At 49.3% G+C, this 14808-nt stretch overlaps 1 protein-coding gene and 1 long non-coding RNA gene across 4 annotated transcripts; one reads left to right on the top strand and one right to left on the bottom strand.

Annotated features, from left to right (window-relative positions):
- Nucleotides 1-3151: 3151 nt before the first annotated feature.
- On the top strand, nt 3152-5664 carry LOC139795568 (uncharacterized). 3 transcript variants are annotated; one of them, XR_011725578.1, is made up of 3 exons: nt 3152-3322; nt 4254-4417; nt 4517-5664. It is a non-coding gene; the product is annotated as an uncharacterized lncRNA (long non-coding RNA). The 3 variants fall into 3 exon arrangements; XR_011725579.1 differs by lacking the exon at nt 3152-3322 and adding an exon at nt 3559-4075; XR_011725577.1 differs by lacking the exon at nt 3152-3322 and having other exon boundaries at nt 3545-4417.
- Nucleotides 5665-8939: 3275 nt separating this feature from the next.
- LOC139795567 (uncharacterized) lies at nt 8940-11787 on the bottom strand. The gene is made up of 4 exons (XM_071742495.1): nt 11552-11787; nt 11151-11296; nt 10966-11055; nt 8940-10643 (listed from the first exon to the last, which is right to left on the bottom strand). The coding sequence occupies exons 1-4, from the start codon at nt 11675-11677 to the stop codon at nt 9587-9589; spliced, it is 1419 nt and encodes a 472-aa protein (XP_071598596.1). The 5' UTR covers nt 11678-11787; the 3' UTR covers nt 8940-9586.
- Nucleotides 11788-14808: the final 3021 nt, after the last annotated feature.

Below are 14808 nucleotides of genomic sequence, written 5' to 3'. Positions count from 1 at the left end.
CAAGTCTCACTTTGTCAGGTTGCATTAGATCTTATAAAGAAAGCTAAAGCAAATCTAAAAGGCTGTATAATCTTGTAATTGAATTGAAGAGAACATGAAGAAAAAAAACCAAAACGGGCCCACTTTAGGGGGCACTGAGAAGAAAAGTTATTTCAAGCATTTCATAAATGCCTTATCTGACTTTTCATCAGGACTAGTATGTATATATAGTGATGAAAATAAGCAGTGGAATAAAGGTACAGGGTGAGATTTACTCTGAGGTAGCACCAAAACTCAAAAGAGCCTTAAAACATGGAAGAGATGAGCTAGGGGTTCAGTACCAAATAGTTACTTGGCATTCTGGAAGCCTGGCACACAGCATTTTTAATAAGCTTGTCAAATCAGAGGACAGGAGTTTCACTGCAAAGGATGAAGTGCTGTGTCTGCACTAAGGAAAGGGAAGAAAAGTTATGGCTCATTGGTATGCAGCATCTCACAAAAGGATTGATGGTTAGAAAAGTTAGGACACTGATACATGGGATAAAATACAAAATGGAATCACCAGAAGTAGATTGTGCCAGACTAATCAGATCTTTTGCTTTATAATACCAGGTTTTTTTCAGTCAAAGGCAATCTCATCTAATTGAATTTCAGTAAAGCAATTTATCAGTGCCACACAGAAAATTAATAATCAAAAGGAGAAAGCTGGAGAATAGTGGAGGAATTATAAAGTAGTGAGGAATGCGCTAAGGAGGAACCTGCAGTCAAGCTCTGCAAGACAGGTGTTAGTAAGAAGACTCCATTTTGGGGACATCTTGCTAAATACTGTCATCAAACGGAAATAGAAGGGAATACATGGAATTACATTTGGTCTTGGGAATTTGTGGAGTCTCAACAGGGTGGAGTACCAAAAGTAGCATATTTTAATGTTCTGGAAAGTAGGATTAGCTTCAATAGGACAAAGTCAGGTGCTGCAGGGGGTAATAACTGTAATTTCTACTCTGATCTGGGAATAGGAGAGAGGAAGAAAGGATCAGGGTGAATTAGGCAATTTTCAAATAATAATCTGTGTGATGCAGCTGTAAGAAAGAAAGAAAAGATCCAAACTGGAAAATATAAACATTGAATTAATAATGATGTTGAGGAAGATTATGGTATGAAATGTTCCTGAGCCAGCAGGATCTCTCTCAGCAAAGTCTATGCAAAGAATACAGATAAATTAAAAACCCTGAAGAATAAGAGAATCCAGTTTTTCCTCCTAACAATCTAGATCAAGATACTGGATTTTTTTCAGGCCACTTCACTATGAGCTGAGGAGAAGGCTGTTCATCTAAAGCAGAAAAGATCAGCTGAGCTGTATTACCAGGTGAAGGTTTCTGGCACTTAATGTAAAAGACTGGGCTAATCAGGCAAGTCAGAGTGACTTCTCTTAGGAGAAAATGTGAAATAGGAATTTCTCAACCTGTTTCCTAAAACTGTTGCTCAGTAAACTTTCCAAATTGCACCCACCTCTCTGCAAACACTGCACACACAAACACCCCCAAAAAACCAACCAAATCCGAACTCAAGCTTTAAATCATGTTTCTACTCTGTCATAGTTTGAGTGGGGAAGGGTTTGAAAGACGTTGAGAAATCCGAGAGGGGCAGAACCCAGAGGGGTCCATTCCCTGCCCACACTACCTGCAGGTCCGGCAGACCCCAGCCCCTCCTCTCTGCCGCCCGCTCCTCGCTTCGCTGCTGTTCCCCTGCGCTCCTTTACCCCCAGCTCCCCACCTGCTCTCCAGATCTTTTTCTGTCTTGTACTTTTGCTTTTAGCTAAGTCTCTTGTAAGTAGTTGCACTTGCTGAAATTAACAGCAAGTTTCTCAGACAGTGTGTGTTTCTAGGACTGATAACACCTGATGTTCTCCTGAGCTCCTTTACCCCCAGCTCCCCACCTGCTCTCCAGATCCATCCACATCCATCGGGTGCTGGGAAGAGCCCTGGAGCCCTCTCCTGAGTCGGCCCTGCTGCAAGGGGCCCTCAGGCACCCATCCCTGCCTGCATCGAGACCAGGTTGTGTGTGTATCTGTATATATTTGTATATGTGTTCCTTCTCCCATGTATTACTGCCTTTTCCCTGTTCTAGTAAGCCTGTTCCAGTTTTAATTTCCAGTTTTCCAAGTTTTTTCTTCCTTATTCTTTTTATCTTCCTCTGTGAGAACAGCAGAGAACAAAATTGGTCACTTGTTTTTGGTTCGTCCTGACCACTACACCGAGACAGCCACCAGTCCAGGGATCCTCAAAGAGTGGTCGTGTACCTGTGGTATGCAATGCTATTTCTAAGCAATATGCATTAAAAAAACAAAAACAACCAAACAAAAAACAACTACAAAAAACAAAACACCAAACAAAAGCAAACTTCAAAAAATACACTGTCAAAACCTGTCCCCCCTGCTTTATGTCTGGTAGTGATAGGCAGGAGCCAGCTGGATCCCCCCTTCTAACGTGTTGCTGCAGGAGATGATTAAAATGTGTTTGGGGGGGTAGGGGGGCATCGAGGAAGGGACCCCATGAAAGAAACTTCTGCTGATGCCACCACAGCATTTGTCCCTCAAAACTCCTGGGAACTCATGTTGACTGCATAGCTGTTTGCCATGGGTGGTAAAACAGGTTGCATCTGTTTCTGAAAGAAGAGGGTTTGAATGCCAGCAGAAACACATGAGTAGCTGAGAAATGCAGCTTCTGACCAAGTTATGATGCTGGTGATACCTTTCTTTTCTGCAAGGCAGTAGCTCCTGGCTCCCATTAGAGAATTAGTAGGTAGAGAGTAAGGGGCTGCTCCTCTGGAAGGTGCTTGGGGCTCCTGTGGCTCCCTAAGTATGAGCACATGCTGTTCCTGAACCTGCTGTTGCACTGCTCAGGTGATGTGCTGGATGCCAGGAGACCAGCCAGCCTGTGACCTAAAGGAATCATGTAGGTTTTGTGTTAATCTAACAGATACACCCAGACTTCCCATGCAAAACCTTAGCTGAGAAAAGCTTCAAAGTGGTAAAACTTAAGATATTCTCATTGTGGAACAAACCCAAACCAACTGGAATTATGGCTGAAGCGATTTCAAAAGGCCATAGAACAATATCTTTTCAGAACACTCCACAGATACAAAAAAAGGAACATTTGCATGTATGTCAGTCGAATGAGTGGATGAGTGGAGTCCATGTAATTACTTATCCATCCATACCTGGAGGATATCTGGAAAGCTACCTATGCTAGCAAGCAGAAATCATCGTAATCATCCATTCTTTATGGTCAGAGACCTTCACAGCCCAGCTCTGAGTGGACATGAGGGTTTGGCCAGCTCTCAGGTATGGTCACACAAAGTGAGCAGGACTGTACACGCAGCCACATGCAGCACACAGCCCTGCTGATGGAGGAATAAGTCCTTTCCCATTCACTACATCCAGGCCTGAAGGTGACTTTATGCATAACTTGAGCAGGTGAGTGTTCAGTCTTCATGATGCAGAGTGGTGGATCAAGAAGGTTTTCTTGGAGTTTCATTGCTCTCAGGGTGGCACTGGAGAAAAATATGGTTGTTTTCGAGCTACATTACCTACCTTTTACACAGAGAGAAAATGTGGCATTATTATTATTGCTGTTAATGTACTAGTGGAGGAAAAGGCAGTTTGCATATGCTCTTGAAAATGTTGGTTGATTCTGCTCTTCCTGCTCAAATACTGCTGTTAATGTTTGATAGCAGCCACCTGAAACAGAAGCCTTTGAACTGTTTATTGTTCTTGGGAGGTGGTTTGTCTTTTTTGTTATATATGTCAGCTGGAGCCTAGCTGTAAGTTTCTTGGGCATGGCATCAGTGATTAGGGCCCTGCTCAAAAGTGTTGTTGGTTTAAGTATTCTTTTCAGATGTTACCATTTCTACTTCCAGACAACCCCCTTGCTGCCGAAGCGCAGCTCTCTACGCTTGCAGAGCTCTTAGGAGTGGTTGTGTGGTTACTCCTCAGTAAGGATTAGTCACACATTAACCACAGCTGTAAAAACATGTCTATGGGAAAATCACATCCAAACACTGAGGGCCTTTGAGTCTGCTGCTTATTACTGAGGAGGTGGGTTTCTTCAGCATTGTGCAACGTGCATCTGGCCTGTTCCCTCTGTTATGCAAAAGCTGCACGTCGTAGCTTTTCCTTTGGCAGCTTTTCCTGCTACCTCCCTGCCTTCCATGCACCATGTTCTGCTGAAATCCTACAAGCAGACCTGAGTCATCCAATGTTTCTAAACCAGCAGGTCCTGGTGGGGATGGAGCTCACACTGTTCGTGTTTAGCCACACTGTTTCACTGCTACCTGAGGCAAGGCAGGTGGTGCCAAATGATGATTCAGGGCTCTGTGATTATAACAACTTCAGGCCCGTGAGGAGCAAGGACATGCTTGCTCATTGCCAAGATGACAGGTAAAGGCTGTAGCAAGTTCTCTTGCTTTTTTACTCAACAGAAAAAACCACCATCCATTACTGTCATCCTTCTCTCTACATGTCCCTACACCTCATTAGGAGCAGTCTTTCAGCAGAGTATGGATCCTGCACTCAACTTCCAAGTCCTCCTCTCTGTGCCTTCTCAGAGGTAGTAAAGCTGAAGAGCTTAGAGGGGAAGAAAAAAGAGGAGAGCATCCCCCCTAACAATGTGTGACTCAGTAGGGCTCCCACATTGAGCTGTTGGTGCTGCAGTCAACTCTTTCAGGGCTTCCAGAAGAAGGTCCCAGATCATCCTCCACCAACCATGGATTCTGTTACTCCCCCAATACTATTAAATTACCTTGAAAGAAAAACAATCCTTCTTAACTGGAGTATTTCTTGTGGTGGGGAAAGGCAGTGCAAACAAGATACACAAATAGGAATGCATTCTCTAAAGCTCCTTTGGGCAAAGAAGAAAAGCAAGTGCTCATGAAGAACATGTAATTACCATGTCCTCTGCCCCACCCTTGCCTTCTCAAGAGAAAATTCTCTCTTTATACATTAGTCTGGCTTCTGAATTTACTGATTTGCTCCAGGCCTGTGTCACATGGCCCACTGCAAGTCAGCAACCAACAAAGTCTCTTTCATATGTGAGGTTCCTTTGGACTCAGGCTGCTTGTGGAGTATATCGAGGAGAACTGAGCATTGAGAACAAGGCAGTGAAGCTTTCTGGTATTGCTGGGAATTGTGTCCTTGGAGACTGGAGGTGAGAATCCTCAGCCAGCTTCTGTGGTTCCATTCTGCTTTCTGAAGCCATGTTCTCACCCTGGCTCCTGCCTGGAAAGGGCAATTTAGGCTGGGGTAGGAACTTCTGTATTACTGTAATGTGAGAAGCTGAACTGCTCTGAGAAAGCACATGTTTTCTCTGCACTGAGCTCATTTCCCTTCTTCCCAAGCAGTGCTGCCTCTAATGCCTGCTCCAGCTTGCCTTCCTGTTATCCCAGTGGCACACGCTTCAGACCATCCTTCCCCTTCCCTGCCTGCAGTGAGTAATAGGAGGTTGCCTCAGGCTCCTCACGTTTTCTTTGCATGAGGCAACATAAACTCCAACTTTGCCTTGAGCAAGGAGCCATTGCTATTTATCTAGAAAACCCCTTAAAGAAAAAGGAGATCTAAAATTATTACATGTGGGTTCCTACACTGATCCTCAGTTTTGTAAATGGGAAAATAAAGACTGCACAACACAATTCTTCTGGCCTGTTAGGACTTTGCATTTTATTTCACACTCTTAAGAACTTTGCTTGTGTTCCCATCAATCCTCCAGCACATTTCCATTGCATTCATCCATGTGAAATGAGGTAAGACAAATGAGAAACACCATGCTACAATCCTCATGGGCACTGCTACCTCTTCCCCTCCAAGTCCCAGTTACACAGCTGTCTGTGCTGTGCAGGTTAGCCCCTGCACTTGGGTCATAACCCCATGGTTAGCTACAGACTTGGGGATGTGTGGTTAGAAAGCTGCATGTTGGAAAGGGACCTGGGGGGATTGGTTGACAGTCGACTAAATATGAGTCAGCAGTGTGTGCAGGTGGCCAAGAGGGGCCAATGGCATCCTGGCTTGTATTAGAAACACTGTGACCAGCAGGAATAGGGAGGTGATTGGCTTCCTGTACTCCCAGGTTTGAGCTGGACATTAGAAAATATTTTTTCACTGAAAGGGTTGTCAAACGTTGGAATAGTCTGCCCAGGGCAGTGGTGGAGTCATCATCCCTGGAGATATTTAAACAGCATGGGGACCTGGTTCTTAGGGACATGGTTTAGTGGTGAGCTTACAGAGTTGGTCAAAGGTTGGACTGGATGATCTTGAAGGTCTCTTCCAACCAAAGACATTCTGTGATATGCAGCCTTTGCTCCTTCCTCTTCAGACACACAAGGACTGTATCACATCTAAGGAGCCACAAAATACACTGAAGCTTCAGGAATGAGGTCTGTAAAGCCTTTTTCCACCCCTTACTAAGAATAATGAAATTTGTGGAGCTGGATGTTTCCTTGTTCATTCCCAAAAGCAAACATTTTCAGAAGTCTTTGTACTAAATGTATGTAGGGTCACTGGTCCAGCTCAGGCAGGGATTGTTACACTCCCACTCCAGGCCAGGCCTGACCCTGGCTCTGCCCAGAGATGCCCCAGGGGCAGGTAGTCAGTTTGGGCCCAAATTGGAGATGGAGGTGCTGGTTGGGGTGCACGGTACTCAACTTCCAGCATGAAGACCATGATGGGTAAAGACTGGGGCACCCATTGGTGTTGATCTCTTCTCCCAAGTAACATGAGAAAGAACAAGAGGAAATGGCCTCAAGTGGTGCCAGGGGAGATTTAGATTTAGATTTTCCCATCTGAGGGGGACGTGGAGGGGAGGTGGCTGCAGGGACAAGGTATCCTTGTTCTCAGCAAACTTTAACCCCACCCCTGCAAGGCACCAGGCAGCAGAGCATTGCAGCAGGTGGAACATCTGTTTACTACTCCCCTTATTCTTGGCTGTGAAACACATGTCCAAGAACACCTCCAGCCATTTGAATGGTCCAGTGTCACACATTTCATGCTTCCTCCCTCACCGAGGGCAGCTTCCTGGCAGAAACATGGCTCTGTATGCCCTGTGTTAGCTGATGCCAAAGCATCCCTCCCATGAGGCAGCACTGACGTGTGGCAGAAGCCCTCAGGTTCCCCCAGCAAGGCTCTTACCAGCTACATGGCCCAAAAGGCTCTGCTCCACCTTGCATGGCCTGCAGAGAGCTGCTCCATGGCTCACAGGAGAGGACTGAAGCTGTTCTCAAGAGGACTGGAAGGTGTTAATTCAAAGGTGTTCATTCAAAGCCAGCAAAAGAAAATGCTGCATTTACATCAACGCAGGGCAGCCCCTCACCCCCTCCCACACAGGACATCCCTGCAGTGTTTCTACTACAAAATGTGGCCAAGGAAAACCCCATGCACACAGAAACTAGATGCACCCCTGGGGAAGGAAGAGAGAACAGGAAGAACAGCAGCTAGAAAATTCATGTGTTGAAAGAAAGGCAGAACAATTGCTCTCTGACTTACGTCATTATCAAAGGACACTCCACTTGGAGCATAGAATTACTTGTATGGATATTGGAAAGTGAAGAGGATAAACATTCAGGCTGATGGGAACCACATGAAGTTCAACAAGGAGAAGTGCAAATTCCTGCATGGGGTTGGTCCTGGATGGCCAACCCCATGCACTAGAATATGCTGGGGGCCATTGGAAAGCAGCTCTGCAGAAAAGGACTGTGGGATCCTGGTGTACACCAAGTGGAACGTGAACCATGAGTGTGCCCTCTGCAACAGAGAAGGCTCATGGCATCCTGGCCTGCATTAGACAATATATTGCCAGCAGTCAAGAGAGGTGATCCTTTACCTCTTAGCACTACCACTACTCCTGAGTCCAGTTCTGTACTCCTCAATGTAAGAGACACATGGACATCCTAGGCAGAACCTAACAAAGGACCACTAAGATGATGAAGGGACTTGAGCATCTCACATACAGGAAAGGCTGAGAAATGTGGGACTGTTCAACCTAGAGACAAGAAAGCTGAATGGGCATCTTATTAATTTATATAAATGCCTAAAGGGATGATGCAAAGAAGATAGAGCCAGGGTCTTTTTGGTGGTGCCCAGTAACTTGAGGCAAAGGGCACAAACTGAAACATGGGAGATTACCTCTGAACATCAGGAAACAATTTCACTGTGCAGATGACCAAGCACTGGCACAGGTTTCTCAGGCAGGATCTGCAGCCTCCATCCTTGGAGATACTCAGAAATTGTTTGGAGAGAGTTCAGGTGAACTGGCTCTAGGTAGCCCTGGTTGAGTTTGGTTGGTTCATACCAGCCTTCTGTAATTTAAACACTTTAGGGGAACCTGAAGAGCTTTTAGATCACACTCTCTGATGACTCTCACTACCCTTTTCTGCCTGCTAGGAGTTCCTGCTCACATCCTCTTCCTCAACCTTTTTCTCACTTGAGTGTGTTCTTGGGCATGTAGGGTTCCCAGAGCTCAGGGTTGTGATTGCCATGGCTCACCTCCATGCCAAGCCCTGACCTCCCTTGAAAGGAAGAGGTGTGAATTTTTGAGGAGTCAAACCTACTCTGTACCACAGTAGGAGGAGAGTGGTGCCCACAGAGTCCTTCATCTGCTATTCCCAGAGTCACTGCCTGTCCTAGTCCAGGCAGAACAGGTGCTGGGGCCTCCATCTTCCCTGTCCCATCGTGTACACCAAATTTTATTGTGCTCTGTGACTCGCTACCTTGAAGGACCTGCAACAGCTGTGGTGTGCAGGGGACCTCTAGGTCCCCATCCTCAGGGACATGGTAGTGAGTCCTTGTGGTCCTCTCCACAAAAAACAACCAACAGAGCTGCTTCCCACCTTGGCTGTGTAATTGAGGGATGAGAAGTAACCAGGGATAAAGCCACTGCTCCTGCCCAGGAAAAAAAAGACTACCTCAAACATAATTGAAGAGACACATGATTATTAGGAGCATGCTCTTGGTAGGGCCAGGAGGGGATCAGCTGCTCACTGGGCCTATACCTGCTTGGAGGAGCTGCCAAGTCTGATGCCAATTCATCTGTTCCCATATCCTCACTGGAGTTGCTCTTGCGTTCCAGGGACTGTTCTGCTTCTCCCACAGGGACACTCTTCTCCCTGGTGTAGCAGCTCCAGTGGCCTCATGTCCCTTTTAGTAGATGCTGGAGTTCTCAGACACCTACCTTGTCTGCCCTTGGGGAATTCCCTCATTTTGTGGTGGTGCATGCCCTGCCTGGCCAGAAGGGGAAGGACCATGCACATGTCCTTGTATCTCTGGGCCTTGCTCCTTCCTTTCAGTACCTGACTGGGTCTTCTTGCTGGCTGCACAGCTGCAGGCATTTTCAGTCCTTCAGGTCTCCCCATCCTCCTGAGGCATCTCTTGTGCCTCTCCCAGGAAGGCTGCTGTCCCAGAGTGGACTGGACGCTGCAGCCCTAGCACAAGCTCAGGCACCTGTTCCAATGACTTCCAGGCCCGAGGGTGCCACTTCCAGTGCTGGAAGAGGCAGTGCCAGGGCCACCCATGGTGCCTCTGGGGAGGGAAAGGCTGTGAGAGGCTTTTTATCTCAAAATGTCTTCAAAGACACTGCTCACACTGCAGCATGCTCATGTGCAGCCCATGGCGCTTCTGTATCTTGATTTTGACAATGTGGGCCTCAAGTTCCATTCTCACAGTCTCATCCAGGAAGGGCAGGTCTTGCACGATAGGAACCAAAACTACATCACCCTTTTTTGGTGGCTGGGATGTTGGAGGAGCTGAGGCTGGAACATTCTGTGCCTCATCCACATCATCGAGCAGACCCAGTTCCCGCAGCAGTTTAATTTCTGGGATGGTGCCCTCCGAGGTCTCTTGGCCTTTGTGGTATGGGAAAGGTGTCTCTGTGTCACTGGAGTGTACACTGAACACCTCTAGAGGTGAAGTGGGAGCACCCTGGTGAATCTCAGGCTCTTGCTGGTGCTGCTGCATAGTATCAGGCTCAAGGCAGCTGAGCAATTCTTCCTCTCTGGGTGGGAGAGTATCTGGGCCAGGCTGTTCTACCAAGTTGGTCCTGGGATGCCCCAGGCCAAGCTGGATGCTGGTGTCATCAGCCATGTCTGCTCCCTTCAGAAGAGTTGCCTGTGAAGAGCAGCTGGTGTCACTGGTAATGATGGTAGTCCAGGAGCCACTGTCATTTGGAAGGTACAGAGGCACCTCTGCAGAGGAGCTGCCTTCATTAGACATGATGGAAATGTGGCAGTCTTCTCTCGAAGAGGACAGAATGACACTTGAAGAGCAGGTAATATCAGTCCCTCTGATGGCAGCAGTCCAGCAGTCATCATTCAGAGGGGCCAGAGATGGCTCTGTAGAGAAGCTGTCTTCACTAGTCAGGATGGAAGTGTGGCATTCTTCTCTCAAAGAGGACAGAGAGACCCGTGAAGAGCAGCTGGTGTCACTGTCTGTGATGGTAGTCCAGGAGTCATCATCATTCAGAGGGGGCAGAGACACCTCTGCAGAGGAGCTGCCTTCACTTGTCATGGTGGAAGTGGGGAGCTCTTCTGAAGGGGACTGAAGGACATTTGAAGAGGACCTGATTTCACTGGTCATAATGTGAGTCAATGAGATGTTGCTGCCCTCAGGTGTCTTGCAGTTGGACCTGTATGAGAAGAGGAAGGGAAGATTAAGCCCAGTCCTCCTGAGTACCCTGGGGCTCTCCTTCCTGCCCCGGAGGAGGCAGCAGACAGCATCATTGCCATGGGGACCCACCCAGTGTGTGCCTGAGGCCCCCTCTCTGCCTGCAGGGCACAGCATCTCTCTCTGCCCTAGGAAAAGGAGGACACGCTGTCAGCTCTGCACCATGGAGGTCACTGCCTCTGTGAGGGCATCATTCCTCATGTTTTAGACCCATCAATTTCCTCATGCCCTCCCAAAGCCATTGCCCTGAGCCATGATCCTCATGCCTGTCCCCATTCCCTCACATCTTCAGGTGTCTTATTAGGTCCTCGATGGTCCTGTTGAACTCATGGACTATTTCATGGACACCATCCATCTCCAGGTGTGTGGGGTCACTGCAAAGGGACAGAGGGAAGCATGAGTGGGATCTCTCTTGGTGAGGGGACACCAGTGAGGACTGTGATGCCCCAGGGGGAATGGAGTCACTTACTGAGTCTTCAAGGGCTCCGAAGGGTCCAGGAAGGCAAAGTCTTCAGGCAGAGGAAGCAGTCCCAGCAGATGGCCTTTGCCCCAGGGCTGCTCAGCTCTGGCCTTCCCCTTGTTGTCCCTGCACTGTTGATCCTTTGGCCTCCCATCCTACACAGGCAGGGAAAGCAGCGGGTGAGAGGGGAACATCCCCAGGAGCCTCCGAGGCACCAGCAAAGAACCCGAGCCCGCCAGGGCCAGCCCTGTGCCTGCCCCCAGCCTCCTGGCCCAAGCTGTCCAGGGCTGGGCTGGGAAATGGCCTCCCCTGCCAGGCAGGGCCACTCCAGCCCAGCCCTGGGGCTGCTGCTGGGCCCCTGCTGACCCCCACCCTGCCAGCCAGGGCTCAGCACCAGCGCTGACTCCTACCTGGGCCTTGGCCACCATCACAACGAGGCAGTAGCCAACCACCACCATCACCACCAGCAACCCCAGGAAGGCAAAGAAGGTGACGAAGGCTGCTGAGCTGGGGAACCAGCTCACTTCCCTGGGCATGGCAGAGGTGCCTGAAACGTGCCCTTGAGGAGAGGCTTGAGGAGGAGCAGCCAGACCCAGCCAGCAGCCCCCTTGCTTCCCAGCTCATGAGCCTCCCTCTTCTCCTGGCATCTTGCAGGCAAAGCGCAAATTTCATACCCCACCCGTGACTGTGATGCAAGCACGACATGGCCCGAGTCCTTCACCACCTCTGGTGTTGCCAGCAGTCCCTATGGCCACATTTGTGATGCAACGACCAGCGGGGCAACTGACCCTCCCCAAGCTGAGCTGAACCGTGGGAGGTGACAGTCACCTCAACACTGGACAACAGCCACCAAGGGTTGGACCAAGTTCAGCACAGCTGGGCCAAGGCCAGCCCAACCCATCCCCAGACCTGGCCCAATGCAGGGCCATGAAAAACCTCTGGCCCCTCACTGGGAAGGGACAAATCCCAGGTCCTGGCCCATGCTGCCCCTTTGAGAGCCCATGAACTGCCTGCTCGACCTGTCGGGTCTCACATGGCAGCACCCAGGAAAGCTGCTGTCCCAGAGTGGACTGGACGCTGCAGCCCTAGCACAAGCTCAGGCACCTGTTCCAATGACTTCCAGGCCCGAGGGTGCCACTTCCAGTGCTGGAAGAGGCAGTGCCAGGGCCACCCATGGTGCCTCTGGGGAGGGAAAGGCTGTGAGAGGCTTTTTATCTCAAAATGTCTTCAAAGACACTGCTCACACTGCAGCATGCTCATGTGCAGCCCATGGCGCTTCTGTATCTTGATTTTGACAATGTGGGCCTCAAGTTCCATTCTCACAGCCTCATCCAGGAAGGGCAGGTCTTGCACGATAGGAACCAAAACTACATCACCCTTTTTTGGTGGCTGGGATGTTGGAGGAGCTGAGGCTGGAACATTCTGTGCCTCATCCACATCATCGAGCAGACCCAGTTCCCGCAGCAGTTTAATTTCTGGGATGGTGCCCTCCGAGGTCTCTTGGCCTTTGTGGTATGGGAAAGGTGTCTCTGTGTCACTGGAGTGTACACTGAACACCTCTAGAGGTGAAGTGGGAGCACCCTGGTGACTCTCAGGCTCTTGCTGGTGCTGCTGCATAGTATCAGGCTCAAGGCAGCTGAGCAATTCTTCCTCACTGGGTGGGAGAGCAGCTGAGTGTCAGGGGTTTGGCCCAGCTGGTATCAACCAGGCTTCCACTCACTCACTCCCCACACCCACTGTGGGACAGGGAGGAGAAAATCCACCTTAAGGCTCATTAATTGAGACAAGGATAGGGAGATTTGCATTTCATAATTATGGCAATGGGCAAAACCAGACAGATTCAACTTGGGTAGAAAAAAACTAATTGAATCCACAGGGAGAAAGTTCCCCCACCACTCCCTTCTTCCTGGGCCTGGATCACTTCCCTGCTGCCTCCCCCTCAGGGCACAGGGGATGGGCAGTGAAGGTTCTGGGTCAGTTCTCCACACAGTTTCTGCTGCTCTTTCTTCCTCAGGACGAGGACTCCTCACCTTCATTCCCTGCTCCAACGTGGGGTCCCTCTCATGAGAGAGAGTCCTTCATGAACCCCTTTGACATGAGTTCCTCTCATCAGCTTAGTCCCTCAGGCACAGACTGCTCCAGCCTGGGCTGTGCACAGAGTCACGGCTGCTTCAGGAGCTGTCACCTCCTCTGCCACAGGGTCCTCCATGGATGCAGATCCACATCTGCCCCACCTGTGATGCTTTAGGGGCCACAAATCCACATTTACCCCACTGTGCTCCATCAGGGACTGCTCCACAGTGCTGCTCTGCAGGCTGCAGGGGCACAGCTGCCATCTCACCACGGGCTGCAGGGAAATCTCTGCTCAGACACCTTTCCCTTGTTTCTTTTCTCCTTCCTCACTGACCTTGGTGTCTTTTCTCTGGCATCACCCTCTCACCTCCTCCCACCCTCTGCTTTTTCAGGTCTCTTTTTTCATATTTTCTGTATTTTCATTTCCCTTTCTTGAATATGTTGCTCACAGAGGTGCATCCAACTTCCCATATCTGCTCGGCCTTGGGCAGAGTCAGGGCAGGGATTGGAACCAAGGGAGCTTCCAGCAGCTTCTCACAGGAGCTTTTCCTGTGACCTCTCCTTCCAAAACATCACTGCACTAACCCAAAACACTGGGCCAGGCTGCTCCACCACGTTTGTCCTGGGATGCCCCAGGCCAGGCTGGATGCTGGTGTCATCAGCCATGTCTGCTCCCTCCAGAAGAGTTGCCTGTGAAGAGCAGCTGGTGTCACTGGTAATGGTGGCAGTCCAGGAGCCACTGTCATTTGGAGGGTACAGGGACACCTCTGCAGAGGAGCTGCCTTCATTAGACATGATGAAGATGTGCCAGTCTTCACTCAAAGAGGACAGAATGACACCTAAAAAAGACCTGACTCCTCCTGGCAGCACCCAGCCTTGGTGTGAGTTGAGGGGCTGCTGCTGCCCTCAGGGGTCTCCTAGTTGAGCCTGTGTGGGGGAGAAGAGGGAAACCTTATGCCCAGAACTCCCGAGTGTCCTTAAGGAAGCTGGAGTGCCACTGCCCTGGGAACCTAACTGTGTGCCTGAGGCCTCCCCCCTGCCTGCTGATCCCATTCAGATGTAGCAAATGCTTGCTTCTCAAAACATCAGACACCATTGTGATGTACAACAAATCTGCTAGCACTTGGTGACTTTCTTGCTGGGATCTGCAGTGTTTTTACAATAACCTTTGCAAAATAAAGTGTGTCTGATTAAAAAGAAAGATAAAAGAAAGAAAAATACCCCAAGTTCAGGATGGAACTCCTTGGCTGGAATAAGCTAAGCAGGGCTGCCAAGCAGGACAGTGCATGAAGACATGAGCAGCTGTTGGTGATGATTCAGAAGAAAGCAGGAAAGAATCTGCTGAGGGGGCAGGAGAGCAGCCTCACACCAGCAGCCATGGCACTTGCTAACATTTCCTGTTGTCCTGCAGTTGTGGTGTAGTGCGTGGCTTTTGAAGTCCAGAGAGCTCAGAGTGAAGCAGCCTGTCCACACACAGAATGTTCCTCTGCAGGTTCTTGTGTTCCTGTTATTCTTGAATGGTTCTGCTTATGCAAGGGGGGAGGGCCAAAGGTTGTTCAGAGTCCTTCAGGAGCAAGAATCATGGTGAACCCAT

This window comes from Heliangelus exortis, chromosome 3 (genome assembly GCF_036169615.1).
Source record: "Heliangelus exortis chromosome 3, bHelExo1.hap1, whole genome shotgun sequence".
Lineage (NCBI taxonomy): Eukaryota > Metazoa > Chordata > Aves > Apodiformes > Trochilidae > Heliangelus > Heliangelus exortis.
Note: the sequence above shows the minus strand (reverse complement) of the source record. Positions and strands in the feature narration are given on the sequence as shown.

What these genes read in the sequence shown, in the direction of transcription:
- LOC139795567 (XM_071742495.1), bottom strand. Translation starts at nt 11,677, where the DNA reads ATGCCCAGGGAAGTGAGCTGGTTCCCCAGCTCAGCAGCCTTCGTCACC. An exon ending in TGATGGTGGCCAAGGCCCAG is followed by an intron (nt 11,297 to 11,551) that starts GTAGGAGTCAGC and finishes CTGCCTGTGTAG; the next exon opens with GATGGGAGGCCAAAGGATCA. An exon ending in TCGGAGCCCTTGAAGACTCA is followed by an intron (nt 11,056 to 11,150) that starts GTAAGTGACTCC and finishes GTCCCTTTGCAG; the next exon opens with TGACCCCACACACCTGGAGA.